Source organism: Lycorma delicatula, chromosome 2 (genome assembly GCF_047948215.1).
Source record: "Lycorma delicatula isolate Av1 chromosome 2, ASM4794821v1, whole genome shotgun sequence".
Taxonomy (NCBI): Eukaryota; Metazoa; Arthropoda; class Insecta; order Hemiptera; family Fulgoridae; genus Lycorma; species Lycorma delicatula.
The window spans coordinates 126256273-126279284 of NC_134456.1; the positions used below are offsets into that span (position 1 = coordinate 126256273).

The following is a 23012-nucleotide window of genomic DNA, read 5'->3' on the forward strand; positions in this document are numbered from 1 at the left end:
AAAGATGAGCTTGAAATAAAATTTTGAAAAGGCTGAATATCTGATCGATTATGCACATGAATTATTTATGGAGAAAAATATTTTCTCCTCCATAAATAATGATTGATTAATTTTAAAGAAAGTTTTGTTGTAGGAATACTAAACCCTGTTTTATGGAGTATAAATAACATTAACAGAATGAAAATTAAACTGGCCAAGCATTTGGTTAATAGTTAATAAGTTAGATTCTAGATCAGCTAGTGCTCGGTTCAATTCTCTGCAATTTTTTGTTTTATTTATTACCTGTTTTGTTTTATTTATACCTTATCTGTTATTATACATGAATGTGTCATTTCTGAAATGCAATAATAAAAAAAGAATTTATTTCCAGAACACATTTTTCTCAAAGGATTATTGTGTACTGGATGACAATAAAAAGAAAAATGACTCTAGTAAGCCCTGTCTAAGAGAACTGTTTACTGAAAGAAGTTATAGAGATAAGTGTTTGTGGTTAAAAAAGAGAAAGATCCAGCCGGCTGACAGAAAAAGATCCAGCTGCTTGCTTTGATTAACTAATTATAAGAAAAAAATGGAACATATGGCAGGACCAGAGGGAAATTTCCAACAACCACCTCTATTCAAAGGAAGGTGTAATCATACAACTTTAAAAAGGTATAGCAGTAAATATATATTGACGTAAGTCTAATTAATATTTTTGTAACAGTATAATAAAAGGTTGAGGATTTTTTTGTAATACATATAGTTTGTTTATTATGATGTGCACCAAAATGGATACAAAATAGTGTGTGTGTGTATATAGGTGCATATTATTTATATAGAGTGATAAACTAAACTACAGTTAAATAGTTTTCAGTAATAATCTAAACAAATAAAGATATTATTTCACTAATTGGTTATTACATTAAACTAATGTTAAGAGTGATAACAGGTAGAGATATTAATACTGACAAAACACGAAATACAAAAGACTGAATTCCCATTAAAACTAAATGATTTTGATTGGCTCATACAATACAACTAAAACTTAACAATATATAAACTATACAAATGGATCTATATTTAGATTATTAATAACAGAAAATCCCTGTACCATCAAGATATATTTCAGTCATGATAAAAACAACTTGAAAGTTAAATACTAAGGGCAGTCCCAGAATTAAGACATTAAATTATGTAAATAAATATTACACTATATTAAAAAAAAAAAATTACTAATTATAAAACTTAACAGTGTTGTATTGTGTAAAATCATTCATAATGTAAAGTTCTGGAATGTGATGATTCAATAAACAAAAAAAATATTTATAAAGTGTATTATTTCATTTTCATTAAATAGAAAGAAAAAACTGTAATAATTCTAGTTTAAATAAAATATATGACTTCTTAAAATACAAAATGGATCCTACAAAGAATAACATATGTTAAGATCTTTTATTTTCTAATTAAATCAAATGTATATTAGTTAAAAGTACAAATGAAAAGTAAATTATCAACCATTAATAAATGTTAGCATTATTTTATATTGTTACATTGTAAATAAATTTACAATTTCTTATTAAAAATTATCATAGCGTTTTAATATATAATTTGTACGTTAAATACTGAAATATTTTAAACAGTCAAATGTTTAAAAATTGTCAACACATGATTACAATCCTCAGTGTCACATATTTTCAGTGTTTTTATTTCCAGGAGTAAATTAATTTATCATCGAACTGAAATAATTTAAAAAATTTACAAAGCATAATTTAGAAGTATTTTCCCAAATTTAAGTATTGATAAAGATTTTTTTTTTTAACATAAATATAATATACAAGATAATTCCTTCCTCTACATGTTCCCCTTGTATTTTATATATATATAAAATAAAGAAATACATGAAATTAACAACAGAATATTGTATTGTCACGGACTTATATGTCACTGTTTAAAATTTCACCATTATATGATGTTGGGAAATGAGTTTAATTAAGGTTGCAAGATTTGAGGACATGGTTGAACCATTGTAAGTTAAAGAAAAGCATGTAAAAAGTGACTAAAGGTTTATATTACATATGAAACAAATATATAATGTTAAGCAGGTTTTTATATAGATAGGTTTATTGTTTCTCATATGAACCTGTAAAATATTAAGCTTTAAAAGAAATTATGATATCCATAATTTTATTAAAAAAAATTAGGGGCAATATTTGCATTTAAAAACATGATTTAATCATTCAATGTGTAATAATTTATCACATTTAAAATTTATATTACTACAATCATTTCGAAAATGGTAATAAAAAAAATTACTGAAGTGTTTTCTTCATAGAAATTAGAGGATATTTTTTATTATTTATTTATTTAAATTCTTAATAATAGAGGCTGAGTGACCAATTGCAGTGTTTATTAAGTGTTTTTAATGATGAAGATAAGAAATAAATTTTGAGTATATAAAAAAAAGTCAAACCTGAATTTCAGACAATTAATGAAACTGTAAATACAAATTTACATTTTAAAATTATAATTCAGATTAAATGCTTTATAATTCCCAAAAAATACGTTTAACATTTACCAAAGTATTAGATGTGGTCAGATAATGGTAAAATAACGTTTTTTTCTTAAATCAGATTATCCATCAAGGTAATTAATAGGATTGAATTGTTAACAGATTTTCCTGACTGGTCAGGAATCTAATCAAGGATCTTTGGGTTCAGGCAAGTCTGCAACACTGAGGTGGTCATTTTAAAATTTATTAATCACATGTAACTGAACTGAACAGTTTTTATTATTTATCACCAATACTAAATACATTAATTATGTTACTAAAGATTGCAACAAAAGTGACTGAAAATATTATTATATGAGTTATTATAAAATAACATTAAAGAAGTTTAATTTGACTTGTGATTAAAAGTGAGTAGTTCAGCTAAAAAGATTCATTACATACTGTTGAAATATATTAAATATTATTCAAATAGTTTAAATTTTAAAACATTTGTCAACTAAAAATATTTAATTAATGGTTTATGCACATAATTTTGTGTACGTAATAATTAATTATACATGCGTGCATGTGTGGATATGTGTGTGTATGTGTGAGTATGTGCACGTGCCTGTTTTCACCATTTGTACTTACACAGAAAACTAAAATAACTGATATAATTATAAAAACTTAAAATAAGTATAAGTTGGAAACTAAAGATTAATGGCACAAAACTGGTAATATCTTGTCACAAATATAAACAAAGATAATATGGTAATAAAAATAACATTAATGACAAATAAATACAGATTCCAGTGTAAGTAACATAAAATTAATCAATTCCACGTTCTCGAAGAAAAGAAGTCCAACAAGGGCAACATGCACGAGGATCGTAATGAGTTTTATTCTGGAGATATTCCTCAATGTACTGACAGGGACAGAGAGCAGAAGCAAGATGTCGTGGGTTAGGTGGATTGCCTCCTTCTTCCTCAACAGTCCAATCAAGACGACGTCTCAAGTAGTCCTTACACCACCGCTGCAGGTAACGAGTCAACACCTGCTTTCCTCGACCCTTCTCCCAACACTCAATAAATATTTTCATGCAAATATTACTTAACCATCAGCATCAGCATTACTAATATATTTCAACTGGTTTTAAAAATTATTCAAAAATTTGTTTTAATAAATATATAATGAAGATACACCTTCAAATTTAGATAAAACAAATATAGTAGATTTGGAATTACAGCCCAATTTATTGTTTGGTAAATAATTTTAAGAAAAATTGATAAAGTAAATCCAATAAAGGCTTCGACAAAAACTGCCTATGTAGAATATGGTAGGTATTGATTAACATCAAATTTCTACATTAAATTGGTAGAAAAATGAAAAATTCCATTAACTACATTTGATTTCCTCCTTTGATACATGCTTTAACAAAAAAACATACACACTGTCCAACAAGATGGAAAAAAGAAAAGAATTTAACATTTTAATTTTAATTATTTCGGAGTGTAGGGCCTTGATTATATGCACCATGTCTTATATGTCTACCCCAGGTACGAAGCTGAACATACCAAAGTAGTTAAGAGAGCTTAGCTTGCAAGGATCAATTTTGGTTTTGATCTTCAAGTTAATTGGAAAACCAAAAGGGAATGGAATGTAGTTGCTGGCTTCTTGAGATTTTTGGCCTTGTAGAGAATGGCTGAGGGGGTTTCATGCTGTTATGGATGTGTAAATAGAATAGCAACCCAGGTGGCTATGGGTCCACCTGGATTAACAGAAATATTCACTGTTAGGATGAGGAATGGATGTGTTGAGAACGCTGTGAAGCTGTGGTGTGGAAGGTGTACGCATTGACCTCGCTCTTAAAAGCAGACCAGAGCAGGGAGATGTAGTATATTCTCATAAGAAGCTTATTAAATTTGTGAATTTGTTTCTTGATTTTTGAGTACATGAAGAAGACTTTGAGTAAACTGAATTGTAGTGGTTGTGATGAACACTTGTTTTGATAGTGTGAGAATAGTATTTTTGGTTTTTCAGACTCAATCAAGTAATAATCTGAGTGCATAGACTAATTGAAGTTAGATATTGGAAAAGTTTTTGTGTGAAACCTTCAGCGTTAGAGAAAGGCTCACGGATCGTGCTTCTGTAAATCAGTTAATTTGATAGTTGAGAGTTGTAAGTTATGGTGGGTGGTCACGGTTGGAAGAAGTCATATGAAGGTTATAGTACGTTGTATAAATACACTGATGGAAATGTCTGCCGAGGCATTTCATCGGTGGCATCCTGATGCAGGCCAAATTGATGACTGTGATGAGTTATCAGGTTTAAAGGGTCTAACAGACAACCCTCAGTAAAGCCCATCAGGGCTAAAGGAGCGGGGTGGTGTTATGACCAGGATTGTCACAAGGTCTTTCCTACAGGGAAGACCTCTTTTCTTCAATATTAACCTGGTCAGACAAACAGTAAATTCATTTATAGAACAACCCTGCTCATCCAAATCTCAATACTCAAAACACTGATATTCGAAGTGTGATTGATAAAAGTTTATATATTAAAGAATTTAAACTATTATGAAGAAGAAGAATTCACTTAGTTATACGTGAATATATTTCCTCTTTGTATAGGATGCACTAACTACATGCAGAGAAATAAAGTAAATGTATTACATATTGTACTTTACAAAAATAAAATTTACTAAAAAATATAGTACAATGTTTTTACATCTTTGTAGGTTGTTCAAAGTTGATCTTCTTTATATCATAAACATTCCCATTCTTTAGTTTTTAAATCATATTACAAATTTTGTACAAATATGACAGCTTTCCGTTTTCAATTTTTTTTTGTATGTAAATAAATACTGGAAAACAAATATATTTTTCATATATTTTTTGAAGCTGGTTAAAATAAATGTATATGTATAAATTTTTCTGTACAAACAATACTGTTTTTAATTAAACTACTTTCTTTTGCCACAACTACAAAATGCCACACAACTTCTTTTAAACTGATAGCAACTAAAAAATATCAACAAACTGCAACTAAACTACTTGATGATCTTTAACTTCAATGAACACTGGAATCACATCATTAAACACAAATTAGACCTTTGGGATTTCATTCTTATTTCATACCCTTCAATTTCCAGGATACTATTCCCTGAGGCATTTGAGATGTTGCAGAACCATGAGGTCATAAAGGGTTTAGTTTAATGTCTTTATTGCAGGACCAATTAAACTATTATAACACAAATATGAAAAAGATTACAAAAACCTTCACATATTTGAAAATTGCTATGAAAAATTTGATGATTTGGCTTAAGAACAATTGATGCTGAATGATCAATACTGATTACACTAAGCAGATTAGGCCATCGCTTGAGAAGTAAGTTAAAAAAGAAAAAAAGGGTTAAAAAGTAAAATAACAATCCAAAATAATCACAAGAAATAAGGAACACGTCCTTATTATTTATTTTTGCATATGGAAAAATTAAGCCTTGTTTTTAAGCAGGAAAAATTTCAGGGAAGACAAATAGTAAAATCCTACAAAAATAAAAAGTAAATATTTTTAAAGAAGTATATTCAAATGCACTAAAAAGCTGTATTAAAAATGGATGAAAAAAAACATTACATGTTCTTGTTTTTTTCATCAATTCATTGAATGAATGAAAATTAACTTTCATTTGAATGTATGTCTCTATATGTGCAATTTTTTTGTGTGTGCAATGTAAGGGCAATGAAGGCCTTTCAGTCTTTCTAGTAAGAATAGTATAAAATGAATAAAGCTATGTTAACATGATTGAAATGAGCAGTGTTTATTTGATTTTTCTAGGGCAATAATATGGTTCATGAAATAGTCACAAGTAAAATCTCATTAATCTACCATATTAAATATTATTTTTTATTAGTTCAATTCTAGAAAAATATACTTAACTAGATGTGGATAAAATAAAATTTGCTTGAATCACTTATTCAAACATTCAATTTCTTTTAAACAAAGAAAATTATTTTTTTCACAATATTTCTTATTACTACAAGGATTATCATAATTGATTTGAGTGTTATCTTCAGCTTTTCCTAGCACTATCACTCTACCATTTGTAGTTGATATGTTTCGGTAAATATTTTGAGAATGGAAACTGCTTTAACCACTCTTATTGTGGTTAAAGTAATTCTGAGAACGGAGGTACTCCAAAATGCATCAATTACAAATGTTAGTCACAATGCTAGGAAGGGCAGAAAATAATATTCAATTCAATTAATGTAGAGATAATAGCAGACTGTTAAAATGAAAATGAAATTAAACATAGCAATAGCAAAAGAGACATAAAATAGGAAGTGTAATCTATTAAGTAGAAAAAATGATTTAGGATTTGTAAAAGACTGGCATATGTTATATTTAATGCATGATTATATGTTTGTGAAGATTGGATTCTGTGAATAGTGATATAAAGACAATAACATTAAAAATGTAAAAATGGAAAAAGATACTTACTAAATGTAAAATAGAGTAAGAAAGTTTGAAAGTTAGAGAGGAAACAATTTGATCAGAAACATCAGCAATACGTTTGGCCGTGTACTAATATTTGGCAAGAGTTGTGATAAAAAGATAAAAATACAACTTTTGGATAATGTAAAATAAAAATATTTATAAGTCAAGATGAAGAAAAAGGCAAACAGGCTGGAGTATAATGGAGGAAGAGTGAAAATTTAAAGAACAGAAAACCTACTGAGAATAACAATACTTCTGCTTTGTTTATGAGCAGAACTACTTTTTAGATCATTCAGTAATACCATTAGTCACAAAAATGTTATTTTCTAGACTACACCATCACTCTACAACCAAACTGCTAATATGTATTGTTTTTCAAGAAAGAAAGTTGCTTATACATTTATAGGTGTACATTCTTCAGCAAAGTGATGTAAAAATAGTGAAAATAAGATAAATAGTTATAGGATAGTACAGAAACATCATTTTGTACTTGGATAATAATGATTAGAATCATAGTATAATTGCAGATTAACCCATTAAAATTCAACAACATAGTTCTGCACTGATGTTGCAGAGTAAAAAGTCTATAGTGGTCTAATTAGCAATATATTTTCTTGCCTTTCATTATTTTACATAATAAATCATCATGATAAAATGAGTTTACACTTTTATAAAATATAATTTAAAACTTATATTTTAAAGACCAGAAATAATAAAAATTAAAAAAAAAAATTAAAACTTTTTTTAATTTAAAAAATAAAATTTTTCTGTAAAAATTACCATAAAGCAAATAAAATATACTTGTAAGGTGATTAATGAATACAGTTTAGAACAATTTTGTTGATTATAGTACAACCCCACTATAACGCAGCCAAACAGGAACATCGGTTATACCCATGTTATAGGCTAACCGTGTTATTTTGAAGGTGAAGTGAGAAACAATAAAAATCAATACCAACTGATTAACATTGTATTATAATAATTAAAATATTATTACTGAAAAATGCAGCTACAAATAAAGTTACTTTGTTACAAAATAAAAATGTTGAATAATACAATAAATTACAGAGTACATAATGAACTGTACTTACTATATTTGTGGCTAGATTTCATTTTCACATTGTTTTTTTCATACTTTTTATACATACGGTAATTAAACACATTTAATACAACACTATGCTTTACTTTAATACTGTACTAGAACACATTTAAACATCACGAATGAATGTACATAACTAAACATAAAAATGTTAAAATCCGAGTTTATAGTAGTTATTACAAAAACAGGGAACTTATTTTTGTTTTCTTGAAGTTCATATTCTTTTTCTTATTGATATATGATTTAATACTTTGCAAGTGTAACAAATGAAGAGGATCACAATTACTTTGTTGTTCCATACACGACATTAAGTAATTTACTTTGTTGAGAACCTCACTTATTTTGGGTACATCAATCGTAACAACCTCTGATACACATTCACTTTCTTCATCTGACATCATTCCCAGGTACAGGTAACAGACTGTACAATTTCATCATCGGTCATATAATACGCTACAGGAGTATCGTTTGTCTTCTTGAACCCGTTTTTCTAGATCAATAACTGATCATTTTTGGCTAATATGTGCAGAGTATTCTTCAGCATTATTGTTGTGAATATATGAATATCCTAAATTTTGTGGTAATTTGTACATTTTCACCAACGATTTGCTACTGAATTGGAATTGTATTCCATACAATTCCAGCTCTGTGCATAATATTTTTTATGTAAGAATTGTACGATACTGTATTTCTAATCAGTTAGCGTTGCAATTTCGAATAAAATCTATAATGCAGTATGTTAATGTAATTTAAGAAGGAAGTGCTGAAAAGGAAAAAGGGGAAGTTAAGCGTAACTTTTTGATATCATTATCTTATGTTTCTGTCACTCCGTTAAGATAATGCAAAACATATACAGTAGTTTGACGAAGCTAACTGCAATAGTGTTAATTATTCTGTAGAATTTATTACTAAATACTGTATTTACAGGAAGTTGAAAAAAATACATTTGTGTATATTTACAGTATTAAAAATTTCAACAATTTTTATACATAATTGCAATTATCCTTTCTCGGGGGGGGGGGACATATCATTATAATGCAGGTTCTTACCTGCGTTATAATGATATCCACGGTTTTTTGAACTGCATAATAGCGGGGTCATACTGTATTATGTCTTAATACAGTTTTTTTTTGTAAACAATGGTGAGTTGAGGTTTAGACAGCAATGAGGAATTAATTGATCCAATAATACTAGGTTTTTGAGCGATTCAGTTAATGTATATATTAATGAGTACACAGTGAATGTAAATAAAAATGAAGAATCTATGAAGATAAAATAATTTACGATGTTTATGTAAACAATAAGAGGTAAGATATTAGCCAACAACACTGTTTGTACTTAATAATATAATTTAGTTTTATAAAAAATATATTGATTTTTTAATAATATTATACATGGACTATATTTAAGATAACACATTAGGAGATATATTTTATTTTGACAATTTAATTACGATTCTAAGGGATCAGGACATATGTGTGTAAAATATCCAAGCCAATGGGTTGTATATCATAAAAATACACAAATATGTAGCCTTTTACAATTATGGGCTAAATCTAGTGGTCAAATCCAAAAACAAATTAAGACTGTCATATATATATATATATATATATAGTAATTATAACTTCAGATTCCAGTCAAATTTGCAAATGAAAATAATTAAGCAAAAGGCAGTGAAACAGTTAATATAGGAAGTTTTTATTGTATTGGAAAGTTTGATCAAGTGAAGAAAATATGTTTGTAAAACATTTTCTATTAAAAATATCAAAAGTAATCTTAACAAGTAGTATGCTTTAAATCAATCAATAAATAAAAGAATAATATTGTAATAAAATAATTTATATCATATTATTGATGCACTAACATCATCATCAATCATCATACAAGCTATATAAAAAGTTATTGTGTAACATAATTTTCCAAAGTAGTAAAAAGAAAAATGAATTCAACAATACTTAAAAATAAACATACAGAAAAAAATACCCAAGACTCTTTAAAAATTAAGTTAATTGATATTTTAATACATTAGATGCGTAGATGCTGATGTTTAATTTAAACAAAAGAAAAATATAAAACAGAAACAAAATAAAAATAAACACAAGAACAAAAATGATAAAGAGTACTATAAAAATATTCATAAGAAATAAATAATTACATACAAGTACATATAATATTAAAAACACATTTATGCCTTTCTTGCTTTGAGCTTTTCACTTTTCCTAACATTTTAAATAAATGCAAAAAGAGTGAGCTGGTTTTGTAATAAATTGTTATTTCCTATTGAATGAGAAAATTAAGGAAAGAAAATAAAATTAACAATTTTTTTGGCTTATGGCATTGACTATTGTTAGTGGCCATAAAGGATTTAAACATGGCATTTAAGAAAAACTTTTATGGTTCTAAAAAATAGGAAACATTTTTTAAATATTGTACGATTTTACACATCGGCTGGACAAATTCTGCTCGGTGAAATGATTCTATTTCTGTTCTTTTTAATGTCTTAATGTTACTCTAAAATTCTCTGAGTTGTTCATATGATTTAGCACGATATTTAAAAAGTTTCCAGGATTACTGTTCTTTCAAAGACAGTTCAAGAAACCCATAATCAAACTAAAGCGTAATATTACTAAAAGCAGATTTATAAAACTATTTGTGATCAGAAAACTGATTAATACCATTAAGAAAATTAATGTAATTAAATGAAAACAACAAAAGGGATGATGCAGAGAGAATAATATTATATTTACGAGTACTGATGTGGTAGAATATACTATGAGGTCTGTTCAGAAAATAGCCGAACATTTTTTGTTATGTACCAATAGATATTTTGTGATGTGCGGTTGACAGCACTGTGTTCCACATAACCTCCTCTGTAACCATATGTTCTTGGATTGTTGATATCTTGTTTAGTTTTCGTGTTACTGTTGTTTTAGTGAATTTGAAAAAAATCTGTATTTAGGGGCTAATACAGAATTTTTATTACTGGTAAGATGAAATGCTTTCAGGATGGTAAGTACACTTGCAGCAGCAGTACTGTGTGCTCTGACTCGGATAGAATACTTGCACTGTGAAACTACCATTGATTCCCAACCATCTGCACCATGCACTAGGGGGTATAAAAGGCGCAGGTGAGTGCCGCTATGGCTTAGTTTGTCTGACATCCTTGCACTTGCTTGACTTAAATATTGCTCTACTTACTCTGTGTTTAGTGTTAACAGTACTATATTACAAGTAGTATTTATTATTATTATAAATTAAAGCAAAATACTCATTTATATTATGTAGAATAATAAAAACCAAAAGTTTAATTATCAACAATCTGATTATTGATGATAATTATATTTTAGATTATCCCCTGATCAAAGGCTCAAACCTATGAAGATATATAAGTGAAGTACATAAAGCTATCTAATTTCACAGCAAACAGAACACAAGGATTGATGTGCGAGGCTTTCCACTAGTGATATCAGAAATCATATGCATGGAGAGACTCAGGATCTGGATAATACATTTTAAACAGTTCAACATTTTTAAAACAATTTTTAGATTAGAACACTTGTACTTCTGCTATTTTCCAATGGAGATCTGGCCGAATGGTTGGTTAGTAGTAGTTGGGTATCTCTGTATACTGTATAATTTAATTATTAGTGAGGAGATTTTCCTTAAAGAAGACTGGCTTTAATCTATTTACAGGAAGTTAGAAATTGGAAGAAAAACATTGGTTAGTAATATGCCGCTCCCATCCTAGATAAAGATAACCTAATCCTCTAAAGAACTGTACATGGATGAATACTCCATGATTGGAGGGAAACCTGAAACACTACTTCGGTTGGTGTTACTTGCCTCCTTTTCCAGTTCCTTTATTGAGTAGATCATCCCTTTTTACTATTCACCCTTCTCTTCAAAGGAGTGATGTATGGGTTTTGGCTAGATGGCCTCTTAATCTCTATGATTGCAGGGATACTATATCACTCAATGCATCAATGGAGTTTGTTCAGTTTGGTGATGACAGCTCTGTCACCGATGAGCATAACTGCTGATTCTGTTTGCTATCCAAAAGAAAGAGTAGATAGTTGTAAGAAATGTCCAACTTGGACTTGAAGGATTAAATAGTGAAACCAGCCTTAAAAACCATTTTAATGCATACATCACATACCCGTGAGCTGTACATCATTCACTACTGAAAGCTGTCAAAATATTCTGAATGACAAATGGAAAAAACATTTTTTTGACAAATGGGATCACAACAGTGAATTATCAAGACAAAAATTATGATGGGAATCATAACTCACAGAACATCCAAAAAAAGTGTACATATATCATTCAACAAGGTAGTTAGTATAAGCAAAAAAGAAAACACTTCCAGTCATATATAAAACATCAGTGGTACAAATGTTTTTCAAGAGATAAGCAAACAATCTATTGGACATTATTGCATCAATACAATTTACAAGAGTAACTATTATGAAATTAATTTTATTTTCTCAAAAGACAGAAAAATATAAATAAATGCTGTTACAATAATAGAAATCATTAATGAATGTAAAAATTATCAGAATACACGGGTCAACACAAAGGGTCAACAAGAACATAAACACAAACCTCAAAAACGATTTAAATTTGGGCAATATTTTGACCCTTATTCAAGAAAGGTTTTAATAACAATTAATGCATGGAATGAAAACTAACTGTAATAAAAACCTATAGTATAAAGCTTAAATTTTTAAACTTAATTTATACATCCATGGAGATTAAAAAATTTCCATGCAGACCACAAAATATATAACATTTTGAACTGATTTGTAACATGTACATTCTTATTAAATAAATAATAATTATATATATACATATATATATATATGAAATTTAAACCTCCAAAACACATTAATAGATAAGTTAAACTTACTATATTAATTCCTAGAATTGATAATTGATTTTCACAGGATACCGCATCTTCAGTTGGTATTTAATTTTATAATTACACTAAAATAAATTATTTTTATAATTTGTGAATTTTGAGTTTACTGAAAATATTACTGTTTTATAAATTTTGAAGTTATTATGGACAAATATGTAAATTCTGCTGTCCAGTAATAACTTAAAAGTTAATGAAACAGAAATATTTTTAACAAATCCAAAATTCACAAATTATACAAGCAATTTATTTTAATGTAATTATAGAATTAAATACCAACCGAAGATGCAGGACCCAATGAAAATTAATTCTTGGAATTAATATGATAAGTTTAATTTATCTAAATATACTGTGTTTTGGTGGTTTATATTTTATTTAATATTATTTTTTTTGTACACACACATACACATACAAATACTATTATTACATTTATATAACTTAATAAAATTACTAATTACAATTTTTCATTTACCTGTTTCCGTGATAAACGAGTTACATTGCTTCCTTGAATAATAATATCACCATCATCTATATCCATTCTTTGAGATAATTCTTGCCGACTGCGTTCTTCATCTCTATTGACTGTTCGACCTTCTGCTTCTTCTCTTTCTATCACTTCTTGTAATTTTTTCTAAAAGAAAAAAAATCCAGTTATTTACGTAATGAAAGCAAAATAAATAATCACAAACAATTATGGTAACCAATTAAAAAAAAAAAAAAATTATAAATTAGATGTATGTAAGGCATTACCGCTTACCAGAAGAGTTGAATTAAACAAGTTGATGCCTTATGGTACTTTTGTAAGCTTCCTCAGTAATACTAGATTTGATTTAGTTTGTTACAAAAATGAAAGTTAATAGTTTTCTATAATTTGAATTTGTGCTATAATCATTATTGTGCTATAATCACCACTGAAAAATTACTGATAAGAAAATTTCAAGTAAATTTTCTCATTTGCAACTTTACAATATTTATTAAATAACAGGATTCCTTCATAAATACGTAAAAACATTTTATGGCTGGAAAACACAATTACAGGATACAATCATAAATTATTACTTACCATTATTCAATACAAAACAGTAATGGAGAATAAGAAAAAATCAATTGAAACAATAAATACATAACTAATTAATAATAATAATAATTTAGAAATAAATTACTCAAATAAAAGCAATTATATTTCATTTCAATTAGTTTTGAAAAATAAATTTAATAATAAATATGCTTATATTTTTTGGAAAATGAAGGGTGTGAAGTAAAAAAAAAAGAGTCTGAAAATAAACTATTATATCTCAGCTTAGGCAGAAGATGCAAGTCAATAGTTAGAAATTTTTCCTTGGTTATAAAAAAGAGAAAGATTGACTGGTAGAAGACTCAAATCATGATCATCTTTATTAATTTTTGAAATAGATTTCTTTAATAAATTACGTTGTAGAAGATTACAAAGTAGAAAATAATATTAAAATAATCAGTTTAACTCACAACCTTTTTCTTACACAAATATAAAAATAACTTCAAAATAGATTTTGGTGATATAATATAAGTAAGCAAGTTCATTATTATATATAATTGTAATATAACAGTAGAGTAAACCCACATTTAATTACATAAAATTAATATTCATTTTTGGGTTATTCAAATTATTTACTTGCTTTTTTTAAAGAAATTTTTAACAAAATAAATCTTTTTATAGAATAACATTAACTACTTGATGAAGGTTATGATAAGTTAGCCATCTGATACAAAAAATAGATCATTCAAATATAATTAAAAAACAAAAAACTAAAGAGGTAAAATGTTTTTTTAATTCTGCACACTAAACACTATGCCTTTTCAATTAAGTTCATATTATCATACTTTTTCCATGTGTTGGCACCACTCTGTAATGAATATGTAATATTTATATTACAAATATCACATTGGACATTAATTAAAAAATTTGACAGCCGAATGATTGTGATGTATTTTATTATGAGTAGTGATTTATTACGCCTGAAAATGATGAAACAAAGGATTTGCATTAAACTTTCTGTTAAAAATGGAGTAAAGTGCAGTGAAGTGGTGAATATGTCAGAGAAGACTTTTGGTAAAGATATGATATCAAAACCAAGGCCTTATGAGAGGTAAAAATGGTTTCAAGAAGGCCATAAAGTTGGAAAAAGGGTTGGACATCCTAACACAACAACATCCAGTGAAAATATTGACAAAATAAAGAACACTGGCTCCAGTAACACAGTTCAAAAAGAAAAAATAATAATTTGAAACTGATATAAAAGTAGATGAAATGTATTTTTTATGCTGAATCTTAAAATGAAATCAATCATTCTTCATCATCTTTAGATTTTTAGTTATGACTCTTTAAAATATTGAGAAACTTCTTAAATACAAAAATAACAATAATAATCACAATTAAAATTCCTACCTTTATTTTGCACACATTTACATTTATCTAATTTATTTTTTCTTATTTTCCTATTGTGTTCAGTAAAGTCTTCTCTTTTTATCATCTAGCAGTAATCACTCATCATATAGATTCATCCCATTTGCCTTGATAATGTTATACTATCTGCAACATATCTTGGTAGAACTTTTCTCTTTGTTCATCGCTGATGTCACCCGAGTTTAAAGGGAAAAAGTCCAAATGAGAATATACAAAGTGAATTTTTAATGACATTCAGCAGCCTATATTTTTTTAGTTCACTAAGAGTTTATTTACAAGCTGATCAGGGTTTGCAGCTTTTGTGTTACGAAAAAAACCAGCAACAACATCTTTGAATTACTTCCATGCTGCTGCTAGTTCTTTACGTTTCAGTTTGCTGTCAAATATATTTTCATGAATAAAGTTTCTTATTTGTGGCCCAATGAATATTCCCTCTTTTAATTTGGCTTCACTTAATTGTGAAAAAACCTCAGCTAAATATTTAAAGCTGTCTCCATCTTCATCTAATGCTTTCACAAAATTCTTTATCAGGCCTAGTTTTATGTGTAGAGGTGGTAAAATAATACGATTGCTTTGACACAGAGAATATTGACATTTTCCTTTCCTGGGTTAAACTGATTTCTTTTTTGGTCAGTCGTTAACAGTGTAATGCTTATCTGTAGCCCAACTATCCCACAAATATAAACAAGACACATATATATTTTGTAAAGACACTCTGGAAACCAAGAAGAAGATCATGAATACCAGTGTTATTTGGTGGTTGTGTTTCAATTAACCACACATCTGTGGAATGGTCGACCTATAACTGTACAAGACTCATCGGTTGAGCCTTCTGGGGAATCAAAAATTTCTTTCCAAGAAGTTGGTGCAATCGGAGTTGGAAAATCAACACCATGAAGTATTGATCTCATAGCTGAACAAACATTTGGGTATGCAATACTGCTTTTATTGTTTGAACTGAAACCACTAACATTTGTTAGGCAGAAATAACATTCAACATAATGGTTAGCAGGCTCTCACCAAATCATAGGTATGCCAAAAGGCGAATGCTCTTTTTTTCCTTTTAACCACTGGATTAGTTTTAACATAGCACTTGATGCATACTATATTTGGAGCCTGGGATTTATCTTGGTCTCCCAAGGGACAATCAAAATAATGTTTGCAAGTAGTTTTTAACAGATTTGATACTGGTTTTGTTGACTTTTCATGGTGAATTCTCTGCAAATGCAATAAAAAATATTTGGAGAAGTTTTACAAGTTCGATTTTTATTCACTGTAAAATTCAAAATGTTTTAATGAATGAAATTAAACTGAAATATTACAGAAATACTTATTTAATTACAAAAAGTAGTTAGTTAATTTATTTACAAATTCTTAATTACTTAAAATATTTCATCAAATAGTTTCACCACAGCAACATACACACGTGCGTACACAAACAAATCTTGATGTTCAATAAAATACCAAAAGTTGTTCTATCATAAAAATCTTTCACTAAATTTAAGGCATCACTTATGAAACAATCTTTATAATATATGTATGATAAAACCATTACACAACCACAAAAATGTGTTAAATAAAGATGGTATACCGATTTATAATATAAAAAAGGTCGATAGGTGGGTGGAATATATTGAAGGAAATACAGAGGAAATGAATTAGAAACTGGTGTTACAGAGAAAGAAGAGGAAGTCAAAGAGGATGAAAAGGGAAATACAATACTGAAATTTGAATTTAATAGAGCATTAAAAGATTTGAATAGCAGAAAGGCTCCTGGGATAGATGGGATACCAGCGCAGTGCAGATGAGGAAGCGATAGATTGATTATACAAACGGGTATGTAATATTTACGAAAAAGGGGAAGTTCCATCAGACTTCAAAAAGAGTTATTGTCATGATACCAAAGAAAGCAGGAGCAAATATATGTGAAGAATACAGAACAATTAGCTTAACTACTCATAGATCAAAAATCTTAACTAGAATTCTGTGCAGAAGAATTAAGAGGAGAGTGGAAGAGTTAAGAGAACACCAATTTAGTTTCAGGAAAAGTACAGGACAAGGCAAGCAATTTTAGCGCTCAGATTAATAGTAGAAGGAAGATTAAAGAAAAACAAACCAACATACATGGAATTTATAGACTTAGAATAGGAATTTGATAACGTAAACTGGAATAAAATGTTCAGCATTTTAAAAAAATTAGGGTTCAAGCTTCAGAGATAGAGGAACATTTGCTAACATTTACAGGAACCAAACTGCAACAGTAATAATCGGACATAAGAAGTTGTAATAAAAAAGGGAGTCTGACAAGGATGTTCCCTGTGGGACTTACAGGCCACATATTACGTCATCCTGGAGTAATTGCTTTGATATTGGCGGGACAAGTGGATGGGAAAAATTGTGAAGGCAGGAAAGTAATGTTTGGAATATGTAAAACAAATTTTTAAGGATGTAGGATGTAGGATGTAGGGTGTATAGTGAAATGAAATGACTGGTACTAGATAGAGTCATGGAGAGCTGCATCAAACTAGTCAAATGACTGAAGACAAAAGAAAGCCAGAACAACTAAAGAACACAGCAAGTCATACCAAGAGCTGCTCATACTAAAGTAAATTTTCTCATATTGAATTACTCATTACTTGACACACTGACATGTCTGGCTTGACATGAAATGACATCATTCAACTGTTATATATCAAATATAGGTCTACAGCATGCACCACAATATAAATCAGATGTGAATAAGCAAACATACAGACATACAAACTTATATGCATTGTTTGTTTCACAAATGATGAAATAAATAAATTTAAGGAGTTGTAACTTAAGAAAATTACGTGAATAAATTTTATTCAGAAAAAAAAAGTTTCATTGTACATATTCAGAAAATATGTACAATGAACATATTTTGTTTTGGAATACATATTCAGATTCAGCATATAAAATACTATATGGAACATCTACTTAATTTTCAGTTCCAAATTTTATGCTGACCAGTGTAATCAACAAATCACTATTAAAGAAGAACAGATTGTGCGAAACAAGTTTGACTAACATTTTGGGTGTCAACCAAGCAGCAGCAAAATTTGTTCAAAAACTGTTGAATTTTCAACAAAAGCAACATCAAAACGTTACAGAACAATTGTTAGCTGACATTAGTGATGACTCAGAATTACTAACGTGTCATAACAGCTGACAAAATGTGGGTGTATATTTATGATATTGAGACGAAGGTCTAATCATCCCAATGAAAGCTTCCAAGAACCAAGACCAAAAAAGCATGCCAAGTTTGATCAAATATTAATAGCTACTGTTTTTTAAATTACATTTTTGTTTGTTTGTTATTAATTCTTATCACAAGGTTAGAATAATATATTCAAATCCATTTTGATAAAAATTAAAATTCTCATTATTTTTTAATCAACTGATTTAAGGATGGTTCAGGACAACGTTAAATAAAACTTTTTAAAATTTAATAATCCAAAATTAATGCACGACTATTAATTAACAAACAATCTTAACTAAACAGTTTGATAAATAGACATTAATTAATATTACTTACAATGCACTCTGCAGTATCAAAAAATATAAAACAAAGATTTACTTTATGGCATGACATTTTCCCTCTATCATCCAAGCCAAGTATTATTTTATGAGGCAATAAACGCTTATTAACATTAGCCATACATCTTTCCAGATTGTGGTTTAACTGAAAAAAAAAAACAAAAAAAAAATTTTGTTGCCATCATACAGTGAAATATTGTGGTTAAAAATACAAACATTTATCATTTGAAATAAAATATGTAATTTATGAAATTATATTTTTGTCATGTGCTTTTTATGACCTAATGAACTCTATTAATCAGTAAGAAATGTGATTATTCATTAAGCTAATTTGAAAATCAGTGCTCTAAAATCTTGGACATAAATAAGTTCCGCACAATGACTGACATACCTTTATTTTAGACATTTGCATTCTATAATGAGTTGTCTGTAAGTAGTAACTGTAATTACATGAACAGATAAGAGTAAAGCAGAATTTCTGCAAAGACCACTAAAACAAACAATAATTTAAATTAATAATAGTTTGTCAAGTATGTACTATGTGCTTTCCCTTGAATTACAAATTTTGCTCAAGGAAAAGCAACTTGAATCAGGATTATCAGAGGATAAACAACAACATTGCTTTAAACTTACGAGGTGTTTGAGGGAGAACATTTGGCAAAAGGGACCAGATCTGCAGCACCAGAAGAACTGGGTTATTTATGAAGAGAATGCGACCTGTCACAGAGCACTTCTTGTTTATAGTATTCTCACAAAGACCAACACGTTATTGCTTCTATACCCACCTTAATCACTACATTTAGCTCCTGCAGACTTCTTCCTTTACCCAAAGTGAAGATGCAGGTGAAAGGTGGCTGTTTTAACACTGTTTCCAAGATCCAGTACAAATCACACATTGTTCTAGACTCGCTTACAAAAGACTACATCAAGGCTGCATTCCAGAAGTTCCCAGAACGCTGGAACCAGTAGATTATTGCTCAGGGTGACTAATTCAATGAAGATGATGTTCAAACTTGTAAATAAAATACTTTTCCTTAAAATAGAGCTTATCCAGGGACTTTTTGAAATTATCTCATATATTAAACAACCTTTTCTCTCACCCTTTTAATTTCGGAACTGATGGAGGCTAACTGAATTATGTAAAAAAATTATTCTCTCTTTGAGTAAAAGTTTAAGATATGGGACCCAAGACCGTACTTTCCCACCTCCTTGACCAATAATAATTAAAATTAAATGGCATCAATGCCTCAAATTCAAAAGGCATCATATAAAATTCTATAAATTGGTTAATCCAGTCTGAAGATATCAAGCAAAAAACAGATCAATATACACAAATACAAACATATGTATGTAAATCCTTCATGAATGCTAGCATTATGTTTTTTGGTTAAAGGGAATCATGAAATGTGAATGTCTGCAAAAACCCAGAGATGTAAGATTTGACCAAATTAGCATACTTTCTATATAGAATACTGGACAATTATATAATACAACTAAGCAGCTAGAAAGTAAGAAAAAACTTAATTTTTCTTCAAATTTTGACTTTTTGAAGTTATTCCAAATTAAGAACTGGTAAGTTGTTAGTAGTCTGTTTTTTATTTGGCACAGGCTCAAGGAGTTGAAATAATTTAATAAAAGATTGAATAGAATAACTGATTACTTTATAGAATATCTTTTATAGTCTATTTTATCACCTTTTTTTTTTAAAAGTTTTGTTTTTCATTTTATATCACAATCTTTTTATCGCCATCTGTATGGTCATTAGTCATTTAATCATTAAGCAAATAAATGATTGAGTTTTGCTTTCTGAATGAACTTTTTCCTTCTGAAAAGAACATATTTTGAAGCAAAATTTGTTTTACATATTATAATAATTCAATATTAGTTATCTGAAAGACAAGTGGTCTTGAAACTCTTCCATGCTTAAGTTTTTATTTATTCCTGAAAACAGAATGTATTTGAAGAATAATAATTTTTAATATAAAATATTCCTATTGTTCCATATATTTATTTTTAGTTTTTTAACGTTTTTTTTTTTAGTTTTGTTATGACCACAGATATCCTACATGTATTTTAAAGAGGAAAATAAAATGATATGTAAAAAACAATATACCAGACCCTTATACGAAAAATAATAATAATAATAATTTTTCATATATAAATATATGAAAAATTGAAACTGTTGATGTTTGTGGGAGATTCTTTGTAAAAGAAGAGGCCATTAGGCAGTTGCATAAACCATTATTGAATAGACACTTTGTTTAGAGTGAATATTTTCTATCTAAAAGGGAAATTAAACTGAGGATTCTATATAATATTTAGTAATGCTAATGCTAGCAAACCAAATATACTTACTATATATAAGGACTGATATTTAATAAACATATTTAATATTCAAAATAAACTTCTAAGAAATATGACAAAATTTAAAATAATCACCTTTATCTTTATCCACATACATAAAAATATAGCGGCAGCATTAAAAACAAGCCACATAACTCCAAGACCAAACAGAGTCAAACCAGTAAGGCCAGAAAATAGTAATCCTAATAAAACAATAAATGCAGTGAAGATCCAGATAACAAGTACCCGTTTATAACAAATATTATAAACATTAAACCTGACATCATTTGTTAACAACTCCATAGCATTAACATAATCTTCAACGGCCAACTGAAACAATAAAGTATTAGATTATGCATTTCAAGTATATACATAGCATTATAATTTTATCTACATTATATTTATTACTTTGAGAAATGATTTATATAAAGGCAGCTCATAGTTACAAGAGTTAATGACTAATGTAAATTATCAATCTGTTACTAGTATAATACAAAAAATTTAATAAACATAGATAAACCTTCTCAGGCACTGATAAAAAAAATTATTCTTGCCTTATAGTCAATGATTCATATGCCTTTTATAAATACACAAATATCCTTAGTAAATTACACTTTATTTGATTAAAAAAAAAATTCTCTTATTCTTAACAAGAAAGGGTCCCTCCTTTCAATATATGTAGTACTTTTTTATTATTTTTAGCCTCCGAACCACCATAAGGTATTATTTCAGAGGACGAATGAGGATGATATGTATGAATGTAAATCAAGTGTAGTCTTGTACAGTCTCAGCCGACCCCTCCTGAGATATGTGGTTAATTGAAACCTAACCACCAAAGAACACACACTGGTATCCACAATGTAGTAATCAGATCTGTATAAAAGAGATATGTACAGAACTGAATGAGAGGTTAAAGTGTCTCTATAAAATAAAATCTGTGGTTCTGCTGCTACAATCTATATACAAATAATGTTTGGCAATAAAAATCAATTTACAAAATAAAATAATTCACACACACACACACACACACACACACACACACACATTTATATCATTCAAATTATGTGATAAAATAATTAAACTCTGCGATAAATTGTCAAATGTTGTTTATGATAATAATAACAACCTACAGTCAATCCTTGAGCCATTAATTCTTCAGGCACAAGTTCAGGACGAAACTGAGCGGGGGTTATCCATGGAAACCTTGTGTTCACAGGTAGAAGTGTAACAATAATATCACCATTTGCTGTAAAAATAAAATGCAGAAAGACATCACTGAAAGTAAAAATACACGTGTTAAAATCTTACAGACATGTCAACAAATTTTGTGAACTCAATTTTACGCAGTTGCACATGCATATTTTTTAATAAATAAGTGAATTTTTATTTATTTTGTTACATTATAAATCATAATTAAAACATACTAAATGTTAAAAAAAATCTCACTCAGAATAAAATCTATAAATAACCTTGTTTAAATTTTTGGTATTTAACAAAAAAAAAAAAAATGACACGTCTCACGTAGACTAACAAGAATGCAGCAGAATGAAATGAAAACATTTTTTCCTATAAGCAATTTTTTTAATAACTACATTAATCATAAAGAATACTTTTTACAGTAAAACTTCCCCAAAAACGGAATCTGACGGGACCAAGTAAGAATTCTGTTTTGAAGAGGTTTCCAACTTGCAGA

The 23012-nt window shown here is 28.3% G+C and overlaps 1 protein-coding gene across 5 annotated transcripts in view; it reads right to left on the reverse strand.

The window, feature by feature from the left end:
• Window positions 1-23012, reverse strand: part of LOC142319207 (uncharacterized) — an 82967-nt gene that overhangs the window by 22056 nt on the left and 37899 nt on the right. For 3 of the 5 annotated variants that reach the window (XM_075356222.1, XM_075356220.1, XM_075356218.1), the window contains exons 4-7: window positions 22450-22565; window positions 21416-21649; window positions 18975-19121; window positions 13445-13603 (exon numbers count right to left, since the gene is read on the reverse strand). In XM_075356222.1, coding sequence (XP_075212337.1) covers window positions 13445-13603; window positions 18975-19121; window positions 21416-21649; window positions 22450-22565 — 656 coding nt within the window. Of the gene's footprint in view, window positions 1-2586; window positions 3537-13444; window positions 13604-18974; window positions 19122-21415; window positions 21650-22449; window positions 22566-23012 lie in introns of those variants that run through there. The other 2 variants (XM_075356217.1, XM_075356221.1) reach the window with 1 other exon arrangement.